This window comes from Pan troglodytes, chromosome 9 (assembly GCF_028858775.2).
Source record: "Pan troglodytes isolate AG18354 chromosome 9, NHGRI_mPanTro3-v2.0_pri, whole genome shotgun sequence".
In the NCBI taxonomy this organism is placed as follows: domain Eukaryota; kingdom Metazoa; phylum Chordata; class Mammalia; order Primates; family Hominidae; genus Pan; species Pan troglodytes.
In genome coordinates this window covers 79,722,197-79,748,567 of record NC_072407.2, presented here as the reverse complement: position 1 = coordinate 79,748,567, position 26,371 = coordinate 79,722,197, and the positions used below count along the sequence as shown (strand labels likewise).

General features: G+C 36.9%; 1 protein-coding gene across 6 annotated transcripts in view; it reads left to right on the top strand.

The window, feature by feature from the left end:
- RSF1 (remodeling and spacing factor 1) overlaps positions 1-26,371 on the top strand; it is a 212,089-nt gene that overhangs the window by 148,995 nt on the left and 36,723 nt on the right. For 4 of the 6 annotated variants that reach the window (XM_001175061.8, XM_054662577.2, XM_016921691.4 and 1 more), the window contains 2 exons: positions 20,940-22,714; positions 24,745-24,951. In XM_001175061.8, coding sequence (XP_001175061.5) covers positions 20,940-22,714; positions 24,745-24,951 — 1,982 coding nt within the window. Of the gene's footprint in view, positions 1-688; positions 738-20,939; positions 22,715-24,744; positions 24,952-26,371 lie in introns of those variants that run through there. The other 2 variants (XM_063783303.1, XM_009423810.5) reach the window with 2 other exon arrangements.

Below are 26,371 nucleotides of genomic sequence, written 5' to 3'. Positions count from 1 at the left end.
GTGGTGCAGTCATTGCTCACTGCAGCTTAGAACTCTTAGGCTCAAGTGATCCCAGCCCTTCAGCCTCTCCTGAGTAGCTAAGACTACAGGCATGTGCCATCAGGCCCAGCTAGTTTTCATTTTTTATTTTTTGTAGAGATGGGATCTTGCTCTGTTGCCCAGGCTGGTCTTGACTTGGCCTCAGGCGACCCTCCTGCCTTGGCTTCCCAAAGTGCTGGGATTATAGGAATGAGTCACTGTGCCCAGCCACGCATAATAATTTAAAAGTAGTCTGAGCCTCCTGTTGAATTTCTATTCTTTTTTAGTAGTATTTTCCAAGGATTAGTTCTAGGTTTAAACTTAATATTACTTGTTCATTTTGGTCATTCATTCACATATTTTCTTATTCCCATACACAATTAAAATCAAAGCCAGAGAAAATGTGAATTGGAAACCAAGGTCAGAATAATAGAAATTTAAGAGGCAATTATTTCTAATACAAGACCTCAAAATTGACACTGATCTTGAAGGGAGACTAACTGTGTAGTTTAAAGTAGAAAGAAAAACAGAACAAACTTTTTCTAGGTAAGCTATTCCTAATAGTTAATGCTGAAATTTCTTTGTGGGGCCTTATAGTAGATAATGGGGGATTTCAACAATAACAACAGCTAACATTTATTGGGCACATCCTGTTTTCTTTGCAGTCTACCAAATGCTGCATATGGATTTTCATTTAATCCTCATAGCAACTCTTTGAGGTAACTACTATTATTATTTTAATTTTACAGATGAGGAAATTGGAACATTTATAATGTTGCCTCAGGTCATATACATAATTAAGTGTCAGAGTCTAGATTTGAAGCCTGATCCTTCTATACCCTATGCTCTTAAAGTGGTCTAGAGTAGTACTTCTCAAACTTTAATATGCTGGGTGTTCACTTCGGGAGTTTTTTAAAGTACAGAATCTGGTGGAGTGGGTCTTGGCTGTCTGCTGATTGGCTATTTTAACAAGGACCTATGTAATGCTGATACTGCTGGTTAGAGGACCATATTTTGAGTAATAAGGTCATCTCCTAACTTCTGAAACAAATACACCAAAGGCCGTTATACACCTGTTTCTGAAAACATTTCTCAATGAATGCTGATGTTATAACTGTCAACACAACTAAGAGAAAATGGTCTGTGAGGGATGGCATCCTTGAAAAAGTAGAAGAGGAGGAGCAGGACATTTCATTCTCTTTGTTTTTCTGTCTTCTATTTTTATTTTAGAGACAGTCTCACTCTGTCACCTGGGCTGGAGTGCAGTAGTGCAATCATAGTATGCTGCAATCTGGAACTCCTGGGCTCAAGTGATCCTCCTGCCTCAGCCTCCTGAGTGGCTGGGACTACAGGTGTGCGCCACCATGCCTGGCTAATGTTTTTTAATTTTTAATTTTGTAAAGACATGGTCTCACTTTGTTGCCCAGGCTGGTCTCGAACTCCTGACTTCAAGCAATCCTCTTGCCTCAGCCCTCCGAAGTTCTGGGATTACAGATGTGAGCAACCGTGCACAGCCTACCTTCTCTTTTGCTTTTCTGCTTCTCTTTCTCTAACAACAAAATGTTTCTTATTCATTCATTCATTCATTCATTCATTCATTCAATGAATACTTACTGTGCACCTTCTCTGTGCTAAGCATGATTTTAGGCATATAGTTTAATAAAGAAGGACTAAAATCCTTGCTTTTGTAAAGCTTACACTATAGTAGATAAAACAGTAACACATAAACCATTTACCATGTGCCAATACTGTTCTAAATGCTTTTGCCTATATTGTCAGATCATTTTCACAACAAACCCTGTTTAGTAGTGTAATATTATTACTTCCCTTTTTTCAGATGAGGGAAATTAGATAAAGAGTGATTTCGGTAATTTTCCCAAGGTCACATAGCTTGTTAATGGCAGACCTAATATTCAAAACTAGGCAATCTGTCTCCAGAGTCCCTGTGCCCTTTTAATGCTGCACTTACATATAATTTCAGCCCCCAAAAACCCTGTCTCTCACCCTTGTCCTCTCAGATGTAGTTCTTGTAGTCTATTCCATGGCAAGACCAAATAAATATGATTCTGTTCTGTCATTTTTATTCCTTTCGGATGTAAACAAACATTACCCTTGGGCTGCGTTGGGGGATCAGGGCCAGGTGGGAAGGAGTATGTCAAAAGCTGGAAACAGTCCTGGGGAGTGTCTAACATAGAGTGTTGAAGCAAAATGTGACAAAAGTTAAAAATTAAGCATGGTTAGATATTTGCAAATTGGGCAGCAAGAAATAAAAATAAATAGGCACTGGAGAGGGAATAACAACCACTCTTATTCTTGTAGCTAAAATAGATTTTTCTTTAGTCATTAGTTAAATTGCCATGCCTTGTATCTTAACTCAGTAAGATAAGTTTTTATTTTTGTATAGGTGTTAAGGAGAAACGTATTAACTGTAAAAGTGGGCAAAAAAATGGAAAATGGCAATAAGTGGCCTAGAAAATGGTGACACCAACTAAATAATTAAGTTGACTTTGTTTCAAAGACAATTCGAATTGCCTTCTGAAAGTCTAAATTTGCTAGACTAACATTCAGAATCTCAGTCTGGTCTCTCTTTCTAGCAATAGCTCCTGCTTTTTCTTACATGAATACTGGTTCCAGATCATCTAGATGCTTTTGTTTTCTCCATATGTCTTGGGCATTCCCTTCTGTGTCTGCATGCTGTTTCTCTCCCTCAGATGTTGTCTCCCCAACTCCCATGAAAGTCTGATTATACTTCAAGGAACATCTGAAACTTTATTTATACTATTTGTATCCCACTTATATTAGGGCTAGTCGTGGCATCAGGCTTGAAACGCTCAAATACTTTTTGAGTTGTTATTCTCAGACTGTGGTAGATTTCCAAGTAAGTGTTTGGTGTCATTTATACCCTTTTATGGGAGTTTAAGATCCATTGTCTTAATTTAGGTGATAATACTACCTGGAAGGTATCGTGCATATAAAACACCATGGAATTTAATATATATTTTCTCTCTACATTGGATACTGTATTCTAATTTAGAAGGGACCAAAAAGTTAAAAAGAAACTTTTCTGGGGAAAAAGCTGAGGGAAGCCTAACTAACATTTAGTTTTTAATTCTACTAATTGGAAGAAGATTGTCCTTTTTTTAATTTTTACAGTCATGCACTTCTGCCTACAGGTGATCAGATAAGATATCATTTGAGAATTTCTTATAAAGAACAGAATTTACAGACTGGCAGCTCACAGACCTAATTTGGCCCAAAAACGTGTTTATTTTGGTTTCTACAGTGCTGCTTTGTTTTTAAAAAGCTAAGATAAAGTTCACCATTTTAGTGATTTTAGTATATTCACAGCATTGTACAACCATAACCACTAATTCTAGAACATTTCTAGCACCCCACAAAGAAACTCTGTACCCACTTAGAAGTTACTTGCCATTTCTCCCTACCCTCATCCCCTGTAAACCATTAATCTACTTTGTCTTTATGGATTTGTCTCTTTGTAGCATTTCATAAAAATAGAATCATACAGCATGTGGCCATCTGTGTCTGACATTTTCATCTAGCGTAATTTTTTTAACATTACACTAACATAATGTTAAAAACATATGCTAAATATTACAACATCCATGTTGTAGCATGTATCAGTACTTCATTCCTTTTTACAGATGAATAATATTTATTTGTATTGATATACCACATTTTATTTATCTGTTCACTTGATGGACATTTGGATTTTTCCACCTTTTGGTATAGATAATGCAGCGGTGAATGTTAATATACAAATTTTTGAGGGAACATATGTTTTCATATGACTGATTTTTAAATGAAGTTGCTGTCGACATCTAAAATTGAAAATTAGAAAAGTTGTCAACTTTGGATCATCATTTTTACATGTCAAAAATACTCTGTAGCTGAGTAATGGTTGTTTCTATTTACGTGAGATTTACACTCCATTTTGCCATACTCCTTTCTTTTGCCCTCTAAAATCGGGCTTAGTCTCAGGTGCTTGGACTTATATTTTTTTCTTACAGTGTAGTTAACATGAAAATAAGATATTTATTGTATTCATGTCTTTATCAATTTTGGAATAACAAAGACCAAGAATTATTTCAGAAAAAGGAGAGAGTTGCTAATTGTTGAAGTGAAGTATGTCAGTATAGTTGGTTTTTGTATTTATTTATTTTTAGAGTCAAGGTCTTGCTCTTACTGCCCAGGCTGGAATCTAGTGCCACAATCACAACTCACTGTAACCTCCATTTCCTGGGCTCAAGGGATCCTCCTGCCTCGCTGGGACTACAGGCACATGCTACCATGCCTGGCTACTTTTTAAATTTTTTGTAGAGACAGGGTCTCACTATGTTGCCCCATCTGGTCTCAAACTCCTGGCCTCAGGCAATCCTCCCCCCCATCTCCCAACATGTTAAGATTATAGGCGTGAGCCACTGCACCCAGCCCAGTATAGTTATAGTAGGTAGATTAACTTACTGATGATTTTCCTTTGATCATTATTAATGTGATGTCAGATATAAAGCTTAAGTTCTATGTGGCAAAATAATATAACTTAACGTAGTCTATTAGTCTGTTCAGGCTATTCATAACAAAATACCACAGACTGGATGGCTTAAAACAACAGAAACTTATTTTCTCAGTTCTGGAGTTAAAAGTAGCAAATTTGATTTCTGATGAGGGCTCTTTTTCTGGCTTGCAAATGACTCTCTTCTCTGTGTGTGTGGAGAAAAAGCTATCTGTTTTCTGTTCCTCTGATCTTATAAGAGCACCATTCCTGTAAGGTTAAAGTCCCCCGCTCTTGTGAGAATTCTTTAACCATAATTACCTCACCAAAGGCTCTGTCTCTAAACACAGTCGCATTGGGGATTAGGGCTTGAATATATGAATTTGTGGGGGACACAGTTCAGTCTGTAACATGTAATACTATGAAACTATCCATTGTAAAAACTATGATGGTTAACGTAAAAGGTACCCGAGGAAGAAATTGGCAGGGGGAGGACTGATATTTTAAGGAGATTCATTTTTGAATGCTGAGATGTGCAGCTATATATTCTTAAGAGAAAAATATTACGTGTATCAAAACTGTTTTTTTTTCTTTTTTTTCTGAGACGGAGTTTTACTCTTATTGCCCAGGCTGGAGCACAATGGCGCGATCTAGGCTCACCGCAACCTCCACCTCTTGGGTTCAACCAATTCTCCTACCTCAGCCTCCCGAGTAGTTGAGATTACAGGCATGTGCCACCAGGCCCAGCTAATTTTGTATTTTTAGTAGAGACGGGGTTTCTCCATGTTGGTCAGACTGGTCTTGCACTCCCGACCTCAGGTGATCTGCCCGCGTTGGCCTCCCAAAGTGCTGGGATTACAGGTGTGAGCCACCATGCCCGGCCAAAACTTTCTTTTCATTTTGAGTTTGAGTACAGCAAAAAAGTGTATCAAACTAGAATGAGCATTTGCATATGTAAGGACAATTGGAAATACTCTTGCTCGTAGTGAATAGATTACTGGTAATAAGTGAGACAAGATGTTAAATTATTTTTTATATTTTCTATTGTACCTGATGAAAGCACAGATATTTATGATGTTACCCATAATGATTTCTTTGTAACTTTGATGAGAATTTTAATATGACTGGAGATAAAAGAACTTACTTCCCTGTATCGTTATCTAGGGACTTTTTTGTATTAAAAAAATTAAAAGTGGAACATGGCATTGTCATGGTAAACTTGTGAATTGGATAAGCTCCCATACATGAGTCAATGTGTTCATTAATAAATGAGCTACACAACACAGTATTTTTCCATACATTGCAGTTTTATATCTTTAGTCCCTGTCGGGATCCTTCTTAGGTTTCAGTATTCAGATTCGCAAAACTACTACAGACAACACTTGGCATCAGTATACAGAGATCGATCTAGGACAGGGATCATAGCTTGCCAACAGGAGCAACATCTAGCCTTAGGAATAGTCTTTGCAACAGTTCTTATGGCCATCCAGAAGCTGTTTTCTCCCAGGTGACAACTGGAGAAACAAGCAGATGGGATTTACGTTGAGAGGGTCCAGGAACCACTCAAAAGCCTCATGTTCCATGGAAGCCAATATCTCTTCTATCAACTCTGTGGACCAAAGTTCCAGGATTCTCACTGTATTCAGGAGGCCCCAAGGGTGACACCCTTATCCCGTATTTATGTTATTTTTTTATTCTAGATTGCAAGGTGTTTTTTTTTTTGGTTTTTGGTTTTTGGTTTTTTTTGCCCATGCTGGGGTACAGTGGTGCGATCTTGGCTCACTGCAACCCCCACCTCCTGGGCTCAAGTGATCCTTCCGCCTCAGACCCCCAAGTAGCTGGGCCTACAGGCACAAGCCACCATGCCTAGCTCATTTTTGCCTTTTCTGTAGAGATAGGGTTTCACTGTGCTGCCCAGGCTGGTCTTGAACTCCTGAGCTCAAGTGATCCACCCGTCTCGGCCTCCCAAAGTGCTAGGATTATAGGCATAAGCCAGCATGCCTGGCTGGGTTTAAATTTTTTAATTGACAAAGAAAAGTTGTATATATTTATGGTAGAATGTCTAAAACTAATTCCATATTGTGGAATTAGTCAAAAACTAATTACCATATGCATTGACTCACAGACTTATCTTTTTTGTGATGAGAGCACTTAAAGTCTCCTGTCCTAGCAATTTTCAGGTATACAGTACATTGTTGTAACTGTAGTCACCATGTTGTACAGTAGTAGATCTCTTGAACTTACTCTTCGTAACTGAAAGTTTTTATCTTTTGACCAGCATCTCCCCACACCTTCAGTCCCTCATAACCACTATTCTACTCTGCTTCTGTGAGTTCAACCCTAAGATTCCACATGTAAGTGAGATCATGGGGTATTTGTTTCTGTTCCTGACTTATTTCACTTAGCATAGTATCTTCCAGGTTTATCCATGTTGTCACAAATGACAGGATTTCTTTCGTTGTTAATGTTGAATAATATTCCATCATGTATATAGATCATATTTTCTTTATCCTTTTATCTGTTGATGGACACTTAGGTTGATTCCATATCTTGCCTATTGTGATTAATGCTGGAGGGAACATGGGAGTGCAGATATCTTGTTAACAAACTGGTTTCATTTTCTTTGGATATACCCCGTAGTGGGATTACTGAATCCTATAGTACTTAATATTTTTAATTTTTTGAGGAACGTCCATACTGTTTCCTATATGGCTGTACTACTTCACATTCTCAACAACAGTGTACAGGGATTCTCTTTTTTTTCCCCTCATTTTTGCCTACACCTGTTGTCTTGTCTTTGATAATAACCACCCTAACAGGCGTTAGGTGATAACTCATTGTGGTTTTAGTTTACATTTTCCTGATGAGTAGTAAGATTGAACATTTTTTGATACTTGTGGGCAATTTCTAGAAACTTATGGATGGGGATCAAAAAGTTTATGTACTGAATGTATAATAATGCACTAGCCAAGCATGGTGTTGCACGCCTTTGGTCCCAGCTACTGGGGAGGCTGATGCAGGCTTGAGCCCAGCACGTTGAGGCTGCAGTGAGCCGTGCTCACACCACCATACTCCAGCCTGTGCGACAGAGTGAAACCCTGTCTCAAAAAAGGAAAAAACCCTACTATTTTTATTATATAAGACATTGTTTTGGCAGGGTGTGGTGGCTCACACCTGTAATCCCAACACTTTGGGAGGCTGAGGCGGGAGGATCACTTGAAGTCAGGAGTTTAAGACCAGCTTGGCCAACATTGTGAAACCCCGTCTCTACTAAAATTACAAAAATTAGCTGGTGTGATGGCATGAGCCTGTAATCCCAGCTACTTGGGAAGCCAAGGCAGGAGAATCGCTTGAACCTGGGAGGTGGAGGTTGCAGTGAGCCAAGATTGCGCTACTGCACTCCAGCCTGGGCGACAGAGTGCAACTCCCTCTCAAAAAAATAAATAAATAAAATAAAACATTGTTTTACTTTAAACAAGTATAGGGAGACTAATAAATACAGATGTTATTGTTACAACATTATGATATCTAAAATAGTTTCCTTTTATAGGAATAAAAGAAAAGATACTCTATTATCACCATCTGTCTTTTACATCATGTTTGAGTTAAGTAGAAAAAATTGACAGGAAATACATTGACGTTTGCATTTCTTTCTTGTATTTTTTTGCCATAAACAATAGGATACAAACTACAGTGCTGCTGCTTTTTTTTTAAAGAACTTAAATAATTTTTTAACTCCTCTATCATTCCCAATAATTTAAGAACTTTTTTTAAGAGATAAGGTCTTGCTCAATTGCCCAGGATAGAATACAGTGTCATGATCATAAATCACTGTAACCTTGAACACCTGGGCTCCAGCAATCCTCCTACCTGAGTTTCCCGAGTAACTCAGACTACAGGCATGTGCCACCATGTCCAGCTAATTAAAAAAAAAATTGTTTTTGTAGAGATGAGGTCTTGCTATGTTGCCCAGTCTTAGACTCCTGGCCTCAAGGAATCCTCCCACCTCAACCTTCTAAAGCAGTGGGATTACAGGAGTAAGCCTTTTTTTTTTTTAAAGACAAGGTTTATGCTCTGTCTCCAGGCTAGAGTTGAGTGGCTCAAACATGGGTCACTGCAGCTTTCGCCTCTAGGGCTCAATCAGTCCTCCTACCCTAGCTTCTTGAGTAGCTGGAACTACAGGCATGCGCCACTGTGCTTAGCTAATTTTTGTATTTTCTGTAGAGACAAGGTTTCACCATGTTGCCCAGGCTGGTCTCAAACTCCTGCGCTCAAGTGATCTGCCTGTCTTGGCCTCCCAAAGTGGGATTACAGGTGTGAGTCACCACGCCTGGCTTCTAGTGCTTCTTATGTGAAAGATTTTTCCTTATTGGAGAAGGAGGGAAGGAAGGAAGCAAGGAAGAAAAGGAGAAAGAAACAGAAGAAATCTTTCATGATTGGAGGAACTGTTGAAATTGGTTTGCTCTGAGTTTGTTGTGGTTTGAATTAGAAGGGGAAAATTTATCATTCATGAATTTTGGAAAGTAATAGTGGTGTGGATTTTGAGTCTCTACCAATTCCCCCATAAAAGGAACATATTGATGGTAACAACAAAAACGTATAGACAAAATCTACAACAAAGGTCTTAAAGATTCTCAGGTACTATGGGCCTCATGAATTCTCAATCCTCACCACCCAAAGCCTTTCCAGGATTAAGCTCCACGCTGATGTGAAACTGCTGGGCATAGGCTCCAAATTAAGTAGGACAGGGACAACAGGACAAACAAAAAGAAGGTTCAAATAAAATTATGGGAGAAGAATAGAGTTAGGTGATCTCATAAAGTACATTGCTTTAATTTGAGTATTTCACAAAAATAACAGGGGAGCTCTAAAGTTATGAAATTGGCAAAACTGTCATAAAAATGAATTTTTTCTAAAAGTTTAGGAAATCTACTTGTACATAAAACCAGACAACTAAAAGGGAGCAAGTTCAAATCTCCTGGGATTATAAGAACAAGAGAGAACAAGAAGCAGAATAACATCCCTACGGACAGTGAAAGCTTCTCAGAAAGACATGCCCATCAAACATGAGCACTATAATAAGTGGTAGGACTCAGAAGAGTTAAAATTTTAAAAAGATTAAGATAAACATCTGAGTCAACAAACATAAGAATTAATGCCTTTACAAAATAGAAAATTAGAAAACAGGGTATTTGTAAAAAACAAAAGAAACATAGGATATAAGGATTTGAGAGAAAATGCTATACTGAAAATAGGCAAAGAAGATCCAAGAGATAGGTGTCCACAAAAAATAAAAAGCAAGGGGACAGATAAATAACTAAAGACTGTGTTGGAAAACACTTTCCTGAAGTAGTTGGAAACTCAGTGCAGACCATTCAACATCAAGACATTTTCTAGTAAAATTACAGGGCTTTGAAGAAAGAAATACCTTGCGTATCCAGACAAAAAGACCAAATGACTTACAAGGGAAGGAAAATCAGACTGCCTTCACTCTTTTTGACATCAGTGCTTTATTCCAGAAGAAAATGCCATAATGTATTTGAGAGACTCTCGGGGGGAGAAAATGTCAGCCAGGGACTTTTTGTCCAGCCAATGTGACTTTCAGATAGACTGCAGATAAGCTGTTACCAATATCTATAATCTCTTTTCCCGTGAGTGTTTTGTATAGGAATCTTCTCGTGAATGAGCTTTAGATAGCCAAAATGACTGACAAAACATCAGTAGAAGGTGATAAATAAATAAAAGTTTAATCATATGTATGAGTTAGTATACCTGCATATTTGTGTTTATGAGAGGAATCTAAGAGCAGTGACACCCCAGTAACAATGAACACAGCCTCCAGATTTTGATTTCAAAATGTCATTCTCCTGTAAGAGGAACCAGAGCTCCTTAGAGAAGAGATTGATCTCAAGAACAGGCAGGGAAAACACAAGATGAGCCTGAAACATCTGGTAATGCTGGAAAATAAGGATGTGCTCAAAAAGGGATTTGGGCATATCATTAGGACATAGGTGCCAGTGGAAGGAGTTTCCCAATATTGAAAGCAGTAAGAGTTTTAGTAACAAAATATATAAAGATAGATTTTAATCCATAGAATAATATCTATGAGTGCAGACTTATGTAAGTACAATTTGAATAAATAAATAAAGGTGAAGGGGCAGCTTTTCCCTGCAAGTGAACATAAGTTATAACATGTAGATGTAATGAGGGAAGTAGAAAATCACCATTAAGAAAATGCTACAGTAATAATTGTTGCAAGCAAGATCCCTGATAGATACTAAAATTAGTGGGTGAAAGTTTGTTTAGAAGCAGGATATTAGCATAATTTCAAAGTATCTCCCCCAGGATATTTATCTGTTACAAAGGTGAAAATGGTAATTTTACGGTGAAATAACCAGTTGACATCACCTTAATCAAATAGTTAACCTCACCAGTAAGGTGTTCTATTAGTCTGTTCTCATGCTGCTAATAAAGATATACCTGAGACACCTGAGACTGGGTAATTTATAAAGGAAAGAAGTTTAATGGACTCACAGTTCTGCATGGCTGGGGAGACCTCATAATCATGGTGGAAGGCAAAGGAGAAGCAAAGGCATGTCTTGGCGGGAGGCAAGAGAGCTTGTGCAGGGGAACTCCCATTTATAAAACCATCACATCTCATGAGACTTATTCACTACACGAGAACAGTATGGGGGAACCACCCCCGTGATTCAGTTATCTCCACCTGGCCCTGCCCTAGACACATGGGGATTATTACAATTCAAGGTGAGATTTGGGTGGGGACACAGCCAAACCATATCAGGTATATTGACATCGTGTAACTCTTTATACAAAGCACAACGTAACTTTTGTGGAAGTATTGTCAAAAAATTCCACATTAGATTGTATAACCTCAATCTAATCTAGAGAAAACACCAAACAAGCCCAAATTAAGAGGTATTCTACAGAATAACTGTGTCAGGGTCAGAAGAGACAAAGAAAGAATGAGGAATGGAGGAGACTAAGGGTTGGAGGAGACCAAGGAAAAAAAGAATACACTGAGACATGGATCGTGGAATAAAAAAGGACATTGAAGGAAAACTGGTGAAATTTGAATAAAATCTGTTTAATAGTATTTTACCAATGTTAATTTTCTGTTTTGGTAATTGTACTCTAGTTACGTAAGTTCTTAACATTAGGGAAAGTAGGGTGAGAGTGCACTTTACGTTTGTTTGTTTGTTTGTTTGTTTGTTTTTGAGACGGACTTTCGCTCTTCTTGCCGGGCTGGAGTGCAGTGGCTCGATCTGGGCTCACTGCAACCTCTACCTCCCAGATACAAGCAATTCTCCTGCCCTCAGTCTCCTGAGTAGCTGGGATTACAGGCACCTGCAACCACGCCCGGCTAATTTTTTTGTATTTTTAGTACAGATGGTGTTTCACCATGTTGGCCAGGCTGGTCTCAAACTCCTGACCTTGTGATCCGCTCGCCTCGGCCTCCACAGTGCTGGGATTACAGGCATGAGCCACTGCACCTGGCCACATACACAAACTTTTTAAACTTTTCTTTAATGACATTGGTAATGGTATCAGTATTGTTATTCTGAAAATGTTTTGTATATAATTTGAGACAAAATAGTATGATATCTTAATTGTATTATCTGTGTCCTTGAAAACCAAGATTTTCAGTGTGGGAAATGCAAATAATAGGTAAGCTAGAAAAGGTTAAGAAAACATGAACTACCAGAATGAACTCATGAGTTTTATCTTTTTTTTTTTTTTTTTTTTAGTTAAAAATGTGGGGGGGATCGGGGGGGTGTCTATGTGTGTGTTTCCTAACCCTGTTTACTGAAAAGGCTTAGAAACATTGGTAAACTCAGTACCTGTGAGCATCCTCAGTGCCCAGATCGTGGTCTTGAAATACAACTTCCCACAAAACTAAACCAATTTAAAAAATCGGAAAAATGGTTGATTTCAGTTCTGCAGCATGATAAGCTAGGAATCATCTTGTCACTCCAGGGAGTAAGGAAGTTATCAAAGCCATGTTAAAATGACTCAAAGAGTCAAATACGTATCCTTCCTTTTGTATATGAACTTTACCACTATATAATAAGATAGTAAATGAGTAAAGTACTTTTGTTTTTATAAAAGTATTCCAACTAGTCACAGATGAATGAATGATAGAATGGGAATGTCAGCATTCTGAAATTGCTAATAAATTAAAAGTTTTTATATTGAGTATCAACATCTGCTAATAAAAAGAGAAATAACCAGGTATCATATGTCTCTTAATAAAGAACTCCTCAACACCAGAGAAGTAGTTTTGCCACAGAAATTGAACCTGAATATGTTGAAGGGATGATTCACAGGATAAACAAAGAACAGAGGAACATGGGAATGTAGTCTACAGTATCTGGAAACTGTAGGACAGTGGATTTGGTGTCTTGAACAAATAAATTGCAAGAAAAATAAGGGATAGAGGGGATAACATTAACGTGTCCTTAAAAAGAAAATAAACTTGTAAAACTAAACTATCAACAAAATAAGGAATAAGTTCAAGAGATATGTACTATGTGGTGACTAGTTAATAACACCGTATGCCTAAAATTGCCAAATAGATTTTAAGTGTTTTCACTACAAAAAAAAATTATATTGTGAGGTAATACATATGTTAACTAGCTTGATCTAGCCATTCTACACTGTATTTATATTTCAAAACATCATTTTGTGTGCCATATATACAATTTTTACTTGTCAACAATTTTTTTTAATTAAAAAAAGTGAGATTAATAGTTATTTTTGGTAAAGAAGAGAATTATTATTAGAAAAGGCATGTATAGCTCTCTTGGGGTAGCTGCTAAATTTCTTTTTCATTTTTGCCTTCTACTGTATTAAGCTATGCATTTGTTTTGTGTGGTTTTCTTTGCTATACTTAATCATTAAAAAATTCTTGATACCTTTGTCAAGTAAGTACCATGAAATTTTAAAGTAAGTTATAAAAGAATTGTCACTGGTCAGGTGCAGTGGCTCATGCCTGTAATCCCAGCACTTTGGGATTAGCCTGGCGTGATGACTCTTGCTTATAGTCCCAGTTACTCAGGAGGCTTAGGCAGGAGGGTTGCTTGAGCTCAGAAGTTTGAGGTTATAGTGAGGTATGATCATACCAGTGCACTCTAGCCTGGGTGACAGAGCAAGACATTGTCTATAAAAATAAAAAAAAATTAAAAAAAAAAAGAATTGGCACAAATTCAGATCCCTTTATCATACAGCAAAATGGTGCAGGCAGCTTGCATAAAATTTTCCATTATGTGCATCTTGATAGTATCAAATGATAATTTCGTATTTGAACCCATTTTGGAAACTGTTAAGTCTGTTGACATTTTCAAAATCGTGAAAGTTTCTTTGGCAAACAAAACTTCAGTTGCAGACATATACTCTTAGACACAGGTGATATTTCACCTGTCATATTTCACTCATTTCAGTCAACAAATATTTATTGAGTATATGCAATTTGTCATGCACTATCTTCAGTATTGTGAATGTAGCCATGAACAAAAGCAGTCAAATTTTTCCCATGATGGAGGTTACATGTCATAATTATCAAACAATAAACAAGATTAGTAAATAAAATATATAGTATAGATGGTGGTAAGGAGGTATGGAAGGAAAATAATTTGGGGAAGAGAGTGGGGCATGATTTTAGATTGAGTTGCTAGAAAATGACTCATGGAAGAGTTGGTACTTGAGTAGAGTCCTAAAGGATCTGAGAGAGCAAGCCATGCAAATACCAGAGAAAAAGGATTTTTATGCTGACAAAAACAGTCAGGACCCTGAGGTGGCACAACCCTGCTTACTTACTATGTTAGAGCAAAGATTGACTGACCAGGGTTTATCTTCCAAATCTGGCCTGTGCCACCTGTTTTATTAATCAAATTTTATTTATTCATTTAATATTTGATTGTCAATGACTCCTTTTTCACTACAATGGTAGACTTGAGTAGTGACAGACTTCATGGCTTGGGAAGCTAATAATATTACTGTGACCCTTTATAGAATGTTTGCTGGTCTGTTTCATAGAAAAAGCAAGGTTAGCAATATAGCTGAAGCAGAATGAGTGGGGACTATTTGTAACAGGGGAGGAAAAAGGTCAGGCAGGTAAGGCTCTGAAAGAGGGGGGAGAGGGACATGCCAATTGTGCAGGGCCTTGTGCTTTATTGACAATTTTGGTTTTCAATCTGAATAAAATGGGATGGCCTTGAAGAGCTTTTATAATTAGTTCTCTTGCAATAATCCTTTATTCTTGTTTCTGTCTTGATTCACTTGAATCTGTTGTCAATACTACAGCTAGTGAGAGCTCATTAAAACAAGTGAGATGATGAAACTTTGATTAAAACTCTTTCTGAGTGGGCTAGAGGATATGAAATGCAAAGCATTAATGGAAGGATTGGCCTTAGCTTAAAATAGACATCACTGGCTTTTTTTGATTTGGGGGATTTTTTGAGGACAGAGTTTCACTTTGTTGTCCAGACTGGAGTGCACTGGCGTGGTCATGGCTCACTGCAGGCTCAGCTTCCCTGGGCTCAGGCAAGCCTCCGACCTCAGCCTCTAGTATAGCTGGAACTACAGGGAACTACAGGTGTGCACCACCATGCCTGACGAATTTTTCTATATTTGGTCGAGACGGGTTTTATTATGTTGCCCAGGCTGGTCTCAAACTCCTGGGCTCAAATGATCTGCCCACTTTGGCCTACCAAAGTGCTGGGATTACAGGCGTGAGCCAACATGCCTGGCCAAGAGTACCTTTTCTGAAGTGCAGATCTGATCCTGTCACTCCACTCCCTGCATTAAACACACTGGGTTTCTTACTTATCTAGTTAAAAAGATATTACATGTTCACTATAGAAAACTTGGGAAAGTGTAAAGCAAAAAATAAAAATTAGTTGTTATCCTATTATCAAGATGCAACAATACTGTTAACATTGTGTTCTGTTTCTTTCTAGTCATTATTCTAGGCGTGGTTACAGATTTATTGGCTTATTTATGTGAATTAGGATTACATGAAAAATGAGTTTTATTTTCTACTTTTTGCACTTAACATACTACATGATAGTTTCCCTGTCTTTGAAAAATTATTTAATGAGGTTTCCAAGTGTAAAGCAGGCACTCAGTAAATATTTATTGAATAGTTATTGAATGGTTTTACCTAATTTATGCTAATACTACCAGTGTATGAGCATAATTCCTTCTGCCATATCTAGAAGCCTTGAACATTATGACTAAATAAAAACTTTGCTGGTTGGTTAAATTAAAAATCTCACTGCTTTTTGAATTTTAATTTCTTTGATTACTAGTGGAGTTTGAACATTTCAGCCTCTGCATTGTTGGTTGACATCCATGGCTAATTTTGTTTTGGGATCTTTAGTTTTAGCTTATATTTTAAATGGTCTTTTAAGTAAATGCATTTATTAATCCTTCTTCAATGCAGTATACCTTAGCATCTGTTAAATGGATCATGTCCTTGCCCAAATCTCACTTTGTAGGTTGGTGAAATATGCTTCATAGAATTCTTAATTAAATATTGCTTTACAGTCTACATAAGACTTCCTGTTAGTAAAAGCTACCTTATGAAAAGTATTGATGTTATTTGCCAACATTTAGACTAGTGTTTGTTACCGTTTCAGTTATTCAATTTAGTCAGCACATGTTTGAGTGTCTTACTGCAGGTGAATAATCCATGATTCTGCCCCAGAGTAGTTCATAAGACTGGTAGGATACATAGATTTGTAAATAAATAATTATAATTCTGGGCAGTAAGTGCTGCTATAGAAGTCTCTATAAAGCAATGTGCAAACACTAGAAAAGGAGCCGTTAATTCCTTATAGGGAAAGGATCAGATAAAATTATAAAATGGAGTGATATTGTAACTGGGCTTGAGGAAGGTAAGATCTTGCCTATAATATAATAATATTGGCAAACATTGAGTGCTTGCCTGGTATTACTCTTCTGAAGGCCTTATATGTAGTATTGTATGCAATCATTGGCAACCCAGGAGATTGTGCCTGTTATTTTAGTTGTTTTACAAATTAGGAAAGTGGGTGGAGGGTGGGAGGAGGGTCAGGATCAAAAAACTACATATCAGATACTATGTTTATTATTGCCTGGATGACAAAATAATCTGTATGTCAAACCCTCATGATACGCAATTTACCTGTATAACAAACCTGCGCACGTACCCTTGAACCTAAAGTAAAAGTTAAAAAAATTAGGAAAGTGAGGAATCTTAAAAGGTACAAAATAGCAATTGCTTACTAGGCAGAGTTAACAGAGTAAAACAAAAAAGTGATGGCAGCTTTGGGAAACTGAATTTTCCGATGCGGCTGAAGTTTCTGGTAAAAAGATGGGGCCAAATAATTAATAATAGCTCCCAAGTACTGTGTAAAAGTACTTTGCATGCTCCATTTTCAAAAAGTCCCCTAAGATAAAAAGAAAAAAAAATCCTCACAGCTCCTCCTTGAGGTATAGATGTTTATGTTTCAGTTTTAAAGAGCTTAGAGTCTAAAGAAACTTAGAAAGTTTCAAGTAATTTTCTAAAGGTCCCACAGCTGGCCAAGGTGGAGGTGACACAAGAGCATTAAGGTTTGTCTGACTCTTTGAGAGTCTTAATTTTTTTTTTTTTTTTTTTTTTTTGGAGACAGAGTCTCACTCTGTCGCCAGGCTGGAGTGCGTGGGGCAATCTCAGCTCACTGCAGCCTCTGCCTCCCGGGTTCAAGCCATTCTCCTGCCTCAGCCTCCCGAGTAGCTGGGACTACAGGCTCACACCACCCCACCCTGCTAATTTTGTATCTTTAGTAGAGACAGGGTTTCACCGTGTTGACCTTTGTGATCTGCACACCTTAGCCTCCCAAAGTGCTGGGATTACAGGCGTAAGCCACTGCACCTGGCTGAGAGTCTTAATTTTTAATGAAATAGTTCAAATAAAAAATAGTATAAAACACTTGTATATCCAACATTTTATTTGTGTGGTGGGTTTTTTTGTTGGTTTGTTGGGTTTTTTTGTTTTTTTGGGTTTTTTTTGAGACAGGGTCTTGCTTTGTCACACCAACAAGAGTGTAGTGAGTCATAGCTCACTACAGCCTTGACTTCCTGGGCTCAAGCAATCCTCCCACGTAGCTGGGACCACAGCTCCTTCTCCAGGTATTGTGTATAGAATCTGGACCCAAAGAAGGGAAAAGGGCAAAAGACACCAGTCAGCTGACTCCCTTCTCACCCACGACTTCCTCATGCATGTCATTGGTCATAACTGGATCACATGACTCACAGCTTTAAGGTGTTTGAGGAGGCAAGTGCCTTCCTGAACAAAATAAGTTCTGTTTGTAAGAAAGAAGAGGAGAATAGATAATCGGCAGGCAACTCAGTGTCTTCTACTGTTAACTTATATAGAATATTCAATGTATCATTACAGAGTGATTCTGCTAGGGGTAGTGGAGAAAGCACATAATAAGTGATCAATAAATATTTGTTGAGTAAATGAATGAATCACCTTTAAAAACCCACAGTAGCTACCACTTCTCTTGAGTCACCTCATTTGTGAAGAAATGTGATGCTGTGTTTCAATTTTTGGAGTGAATTTTTCCTTTGGTCACTTCAAATTTTATGCCTTTTAAACTCATTTATGTGCTCTTTTACAACTTTCTTTTGACAAACTTTGGGAAAATGCTTGTGTAACTGACCTTTTTACTAATTATTATAGTGCGTAAAGGTTCATATTCTGTCCTAGTTCTTCCTTTCTCTACACTATTTTGGAAACATATTTATTTAATTTAGAGGAGCTAGAATATTAATTGTTGTCATTTTTTTCTCTTAAAAGAACCAAGCCGGCCGGGCGTGGTGGCTCACACCTGTAATCCCAGTATTTTGGGAGGCCAAGGTGGGCGGATCACCTGCAGTCAGGAGTTCGAGACCCGCCTGACCAACATGGAGAAACCCCCTCTCTACTAAATATACGAAATTAGCTGGGCGTAGTGGTGCATGCCTGTAATCCCAGCTACTCGGGAGGCTGAGGCAAGAGAATCGCTTGAACCCAGGAGGCGGAGGTTGTGGTGAGCCAAGATCACGCCATTGCACTCCAGCCTGGGCAACAAGAGCGAAACTTCGTCTCAAAAAAAAAAAAAAAACACCAAGCCAAACACACAAAAAACCAAAGAATTTAACATTTTTAGAATAAAAGAAATATGACACCAGTGAAGAATAATAGTTGAGATTATTTAGTCCAGCTGCTTTATTTATAGATGAAGAAAGATCAGTGAGTTTGTGACACACCCAAAGATGCATCACTAGCTAAATTAGTGTTAGTGAACCTGGGAATCTTGAACCTAATGTCATTTCTTGTTTTATTTTGCTGTGTTGTTACTGAAACCAAGATCAGTTACCTTCGAATGAAAACATGGAGAAATCTGAAGAAACTGAGAAACTTAATTTTACGTTGGATCAGGGTCATGATGAAATCTTTAGATACTTTCTGAACCATAGAATAGGGATAAAAAATATTAACTTGTGTTTAGCCACACTTAGTATTGGGTTGAAGGTTTTTTTGTTTTGTTTGTTTGTTTCGTTTTTTTGAGACAGGATCTCACTCTGTCACCCAGGCTGGAATGTACCCAGGCTGGAATGTGGTGGCATGATCAGGGATCAGGGGTAACCTTGAACTCCTGGGCTCCAGTGATCCTTCCACCTCAGCCTACCTAGTAGCTGGAACTACAAGCACACACCACCATGCCCCGGCTACTTTTTGTATTTTTTGTAGAGACAGAGTTTCACCATGCTGTCCAGGCTGGTCTCAAACTCCTGAGCTTAAGCGATCCACCCAACTTGGCCTCCCAAAGTGCTGGGATTAAAGGCGTGAGCCATTGCACATGGCAGTTGAAGTTATTTTTAAAGATAGTAATCAGTATTTTAACTGTTAAACAAGGTGTTCATTTAGTTAAATTTCCTGATATACTAGCTAATCTCAATAAATGAGAATTTATTAAACCTGTTTTATCAGTGGGAAAGAGAAAACATGCAACTTAGGTAATTACTGTCATCTCTGTTTTTTTCTTACCTTATTTATGCTGTAGGACTATTTTATATTTTGAATTTTTGAAATTTTTTTTTACTCTCATCTCTTGAAATATTTTAGCAGCGTTCCCTATGGCACTGACTTTGTAAAGAAGGAAGAAATACTGATTACAGTTGCTTAACTCTCAGACACTGAATGGTTCTAAATGGTTCTTGGCTTTTTTATTTGCAACATCATTGTACATAAAAGAAATGGTGGTTAAATTTTCATTTCAAAAAACATATCCTGCTTTATCTTCTCACTTTTTTCCATCCCATTATTCCCATGAAGTATATCCTAACTGGTTTATCAACTTGATGAGAATCATTTCAAAATTTTAGGAAAAAAATTTATGTCTCAGTAAAACTTTGTTTAGAATTAGGTTTTTCAGTAGCAAGGATAAGGTGAAGGGATTAAAAATGTACGTAAAATTAGTAGTCAATGAATTCTGGAATGCAGTCTGTATAATCCTATTCAGAGATTATGCTATTTACTGAATATAGCTTTGGTTGTGTTTAAATCTGCACTAGTATTAGGTGCTCCTTAAAAGTTGAAAATATATAGCCAATAAGGTATAAAGAAGAATTGACAGATAAATCTAAACAGTTTCTTTGTATAGTACTAACTTCTGAAATGTTCAGTGGTGGCATTTGATAAAGTAAGTTGTAATATGATCACATTGAGGAATGTTATATAATTATTAAACTCAATTTTTATAAAAGGCATCATTTTATAAAAGTATCATAAGAAAGTGCCAATGTTTCAATGAATAAATTGAGGCAACATGATACCAACTTAGTGAAAAATATACAAGACCAGAAGGAAGTAACCTAAAATATTACTAGTGATTGCCTCTGGGTAATAGGATATGGGCTTTTTGTCTTTCTATATTTTTCATTTTCCCACTGCCGTGTTCCTGGTACCTCAGTGAAATGAAGTGCTCAGTTCTTTTAACAGTTGTCAGTTTTTAAAACAAATATAGTCTTCTGGAAATGTTTTAGGTAGCATTTTCAATTTTATGTTTTTAAGCCATCTCTTGAATTTGAATAAATTATTTGAACTGCATAAATATTTGCAATCCATTGAGAACACCAAAACAAAAAGTAAAAAGCAGAAACCTACATTTTTCTAAATTTTTTTTAATATCTAGAAGTTGTATCTCAAAGTTTTTGTAATTTTCTTCATTGTCAGATTTTATTTTTTACGTCAAATATCCAATGACAGAGGCCACCTCTTTTAAAATAGAAACTTTAAATGGAAATATACATTATACTAAGTCTTATATTTTATAGCCTTGAAAGTTTCTATTCATGTAATTAAGCTTTTTCTGATTTTTAGAGGAACAGAAAGAAAGTGAAAAGATGAAAAGTGAGGAGCAGCCTATGGATTTAGAAAACCGTTCTACAGCCAATGTTCTAGAAGAGACTACTGTGAAAAAAGAAAAAGAAGATGAAAAGGAACTTGTGAAACTGCCAGTCATAGTGAAGCTAGAAAAACCTTTGCCAGAAAATGAAGAAAAAAAGATTATCAAAGAAGAAAGTGATTCCTTCAAGGAAAATGTCAAACCCATTAAAGTTGAGGTGAAGGAATGTAGAGCAGATCCTAAAGATACCAAAAGTAGCATGGAGAAGCCAGTGGCACAGGAGCCTGAAAGGATCGAATTTGGTGGCAATATTAAATCTTCTCACGAAATTACTGAGAAATCTACTGAAGAAACTGAGAAACTTAAAAATGACCAGCAGGCCAAGATACCACTAAAAAAACGAGAAATTAAACTGAGTGATGATTTTGACAGTCCAGTCAAGGGACCTTTGTGTAAATCAGTTACTCCAACAAAAGAGTTTTTGAAAGATGAAATAAAACAAGAGGAAGAGACTTGTAAAAGGATCTCTACAATCACTGCTTTGGGTCATGAAGGGAAACAGCTGGTAAATGGAGAAGTTAGTGATGAAAGGGTAGCTCCAAATTTTAAGACAGAACCAATAGAGACAAAGTTTTATGAGACAAAGGAAGAGAGCTATAGCCCCTCTAAGGACAGAAATATCATCACGGAGGGAAATGGAACAGAGTCCTTAAATTCTGTCATAACAAGTATGAAAACAGGTGAGCTTGAGAAAGAAACAGCCCCTTTGAGGAAAGATGCAGATAGTTCAATATCAGTCTTAGAGATCCATAGTCAAAAAGCACAAATAGAGGAACCCGATCCTCCAGAAATGGAAACTTCTCTTGAGTCTTCTGAGATGGCAAAAGATCTCTCTTTAAAAACTGCTTTATCTTCCACCGAGTCGTGTACCATGAAAGGTGAAGAGAAGTCTCCCAAAACTAAGAAGGATAAGCGCCCACCAATCCTAGAATGTCTTGAAAAGTTAGAGAAGTCCAAAAAGACTTTTCTTGATAAGGACGCACAAAGATTGAGTCCAATACCAGAAGAAGTTCCAAAGAGTACTCTAGAGTCAGAAAAGCCTGGCTCTCCTGAGGCAGCTGAAACTTCTCCACCATCTAATATCATTGACCACTGTGAGAAACTAGCCTCAGAAAAAGAAGTGGTAGAATGCCAGAGTACAGGTACTGTTGGTGGCCAGTCTGTGAAAAAAGTAGACCTAGAAACCCTAAAAGAGGATTCTGAGTTCACAAAGGTAGAAATGGATAATCTGGACTATGCCCAGACTTCTGGCATAGAGGAGCCTTCTGAGACAAAGGGTTCTATGCAAAAAAGCAAATTCAAATATAAGTTGGTTCCTGAAGAAGAAACCACTGCCTCAGAAAATACAGAGATAACCTCTGAAAGGCAGAAAGAGGGCATCAAATTAACAATCAGGATATCAAGTCGGAAAAAGAAGCCCGATTCTCCCCCCAAAGTTCTAGAACCAGAAAACAAGCAAGAGAAGACAGAAAAGGAAGAGGAGAAAACAAATGTGGGTCGTACTTTAAGAAGATCTCCAAGAATATCTAGACCCACTGCAAAAGTGGCTGAGATCAGAGATCAGAAAGCTGATAAAAAAAGAGGGGAAGGAGAAGATGAGGTGGAAGAAGAGTCAACAGCTTTGCAAAAAACTGACAAAAAGGAAATTTTGAAAAAATCAGAGAAAGATACAAATTCTAAAGTAAGCAAGGTAAAACTTGTCTTAACTTTAATTAAAAATATTTGTCTCTATATATTAATAGGTTTTTTGGTTTTGTCTAAAACTTAGTCATCAAAGACAACTGAAAAAGTATCTTTCTTCCTCTGTCTGAGATACCTTTTCAGACTTTATACTCTTACTTATACTCTATACTCTTGTCATCTTTTAACTTTTTTAAGAAATTAAAAGTAGTATAGGAATATATTCTCCTTGTAAACTATTCAAATAATATCCAACCTGTAGAATTATAGAATGAGAATTCCCCATTGCCACTATTAACAGTTTGGGGATAATTACCACCATTAACAGTGTGGGGTATAGTATCTTTGCAGTCTTTTTTTTTTTTTTTTTTTTTGTGAGACAGTCTTGCTCTGTCGCCAGGCTGGAGTGCAATGGCACTATCTCGGCTCACTGCAACCTCTGCCTCCCTGGTTCAAGCGATTCTCTTGCCTCAGTCTCCCAAGTAGCTGGGACTACAGGAGCGTGCCACCACACCCAGCTAATTTTTGTATTTTTAATAGAGGTGGGTTTTCGCCATGTTGGCCAGGATGATCTCGATCTCTTGACCTAGTGATCCGTCCACCTCGGCCTCCCAAAGTGCTGGGATTACAGGCGTGAGCCACCGTGCCTGGCCCTCCAGTCCTTTTTCATGCATTTATGTGGATGTTCATAAATATTTACTTATTTAAAAAAGAAATTGGATCAAATATGTTCATTTTTCTGTGAGTTTTTCACTTAAAGTGTCTCTGAATTCTTCATGTCCGTAGATATAGTATCCCTTTTGCTTGTTAATGGCCACACAGTACTCCATAGTGTGGATATACCTCAGTTTATTTAACCACTCACTTACTGATTGACATTTAGGTTGTTTCCAATTTTTCACTATTACAGGCAATGCTGCATTGAAGATCCTTTTGGACATGAGTGAGTATTTCTTTAGAATAGACTCCTAGAATTGGAATTGCTGGGTCAAGGGACATGTATATTTTAAGTTTTGATAGCTACTTCCACATTGCCCTCCAAAAAGTCTCCATTAATATAGCATCTTATTACCAGTGTATGACAGTGCCTATTTTCCCCATTTTACTCATTAATGTTGGTATTACTCATCATAACTATGACCCTGTTATTTTAAGCAAAATATTTTACAAGTCTTTTGCTAGTCTATGGGAATTTATCATAATCAAAAGTGCTACTTTTCTTTTTAATGTATTTAAACGATCACATCATTCTTCATTGTAAGTGATCCTGTGTTCCCTGAGATACTGAATTTTTAATGTTTTTTTTAAGTTTCCTCTTTTGTTGTTAGACTTATTTTGTTCTTTGCTGACGACCTATAGTGTAGGAATAAACTAAAACACAAGTTAAAAGAGTATAAAACTACGCAATAAAAAGCTGTTAGTCACATTATAAATTTGCTCTCTGAATGTATATATTTTTACATTTGTCAGGATTTTTATATGCAGTTCTGGCTTATTTAAAATTTAAAATTTATCTCTAATACAGGATTTAAAATTTTTACATGAAAATATGTGAGAATATAGTCATCATTCTCTTACAAAGTATTTAAAATGTGCATGACCTTTGACCCAGAATCCTCTTCAAGGAATTTATCCTAACCACAGAGATGTGTGTAAAAATATTTGTAAAGATACAGTACATTGTTGACGAAAGTGAAAAACATGGGAAACAACTACCTAAATGTCTAGTAGAGGATTAGATAAAAACAGTTATGTAATGGCATTTATAGTAATGTTAGGAGAATGTGACTAGGAAAAATATAAGACCAAATGTTCATTATAATTCGGTTTTAAGAAAAAAGTAAACAAAAATGTAGAAAAAATAGTGGAAATATATACCAAAATTTAACCATAGCTATATCTGATGATAAGACTATAATAATTTTCTCCCCTTTTTTTGGTATATTGGCTGAATATTATTATACAATGGACATGTAATCAGGAGATTTTTAAAAGACATTCTTATATCAAATTATCCCAATTTTTTAAATTTTATACAAGGTAAAACCCAAAGGCAAAGTTCGATGGACTGGTTCTCGGACACGTGGCAGATGGAAATATTCCAGCAATGATGAAAGTGAAGGGTCTGGCAGTGAAAAATCATCTGCAGCTTCAGAAGAGGAAGAAGAAAAGGAAAGTGAAGAAGCCATCCTAGCAGATGATGATGAACCGTGCAAAAAATGTGGCCTTCCAAACCATCCTGAGCTAGTATGTACCTGATGTAAATGAACAATACTCATATTACAGACATGGTGAGGTTGTCTGGAGCAGCCTAACTCTTCTGGGTTTTATCATTATTTGAATTTCTTAATGATAACTTGTATGCTACAGAGTAACCTTTATTTCTGTTTCTCATATAACCTAATTGTAGGAAGGCCAATTGTCAAGATCCTACTTTCATTCTACTTGGCTTGTATATTGATATTTCCTCTACATAATAATACACCTCAATCTCTTCTCACAGATTGATGAATGTATTCAAGTATTTTTAGTTTGTTCTTTTTAAGTGTTTCTTCTTTCCCTTTAAATTACTTAATAATGGCATTTCTGCCTGGCATGGTGGCCACATGCCTACTGGTAGTTCCAGCTAGTAGTTCCAGCTACTCAGGTGGCTGAGGTAGGAGGATTTGAGCCCAGTAATTCAAATGCAGCCTGGGCAGCATAGCAAGACCCTGTCTCATGGATGGCTGGATAGATAAATAGGTAAGATAAATAGGTAACTTTATAATGATATTTTTGAAGTGCCAGCTTTAAGTAAATTAGGCCTGAAGGCCTTACTGCCTTCCTGTAAAAACATGTAAGTCAAGTAATAATGTAGTAGGGCTTTAAATTTTTTTTAATGGCAAAAGAGTGGCATTGGAATGTTTCTAAAACAAATGGTAAATGCTTGAGGTGATGGATACCCTAGTTACCCCATGTGATTATTACACATTAGATGCCTTTATTAAAACATCACATGTACCCTATAAATATATACACCTGCTATATACCGACTACAATTTTTTTAACATAAAAAATGTTTTTTTAATTTATAGGAGAATAAATTGTAGACCAGATATATTCCAAAAAGAATAGTACCACTTTTATAGGGAGCTTTCTTCCCCAGGAAGTAAGTTCTTCAAAGGTTGCCTGAATCAGGAGAATCAATATCTAATCTATTATATATATAATATATATATAATATATATAAATATATTTTATATAATATATATATTATATATAATATATTTTATATAATATATTTATATATATATAATTTGCAGTTCATAAGTGAGTCTGTTGAGGAAATAGCCTTGTTATACCTAATTCTATGCACCTGTGCTGTTCTTTTGAATAGATTTCACTTTAAAGGCAAACTCCAGCTATTAAGTAGAAGAAAATGTAAAGAAAGATGTTTCTACCTGAGTAGAATTGTGTGGACCAGAAACATTTGAGATCCTCTAAAGTTTGGAAAATTCCTAAGAAGTGGTTCTCCAGCCTCTTTTTTCCTGCAAAGCATTATGATGTGATGGGAAAAGCATAGGGCCAGACAGCATGAATTCAGATCCTACTTATCAGGATACTACTTATCAGGAGCTATCTTCTCTGTATTTTGATTTCTTTATTGTAAGGTGGGACTCACGCCACA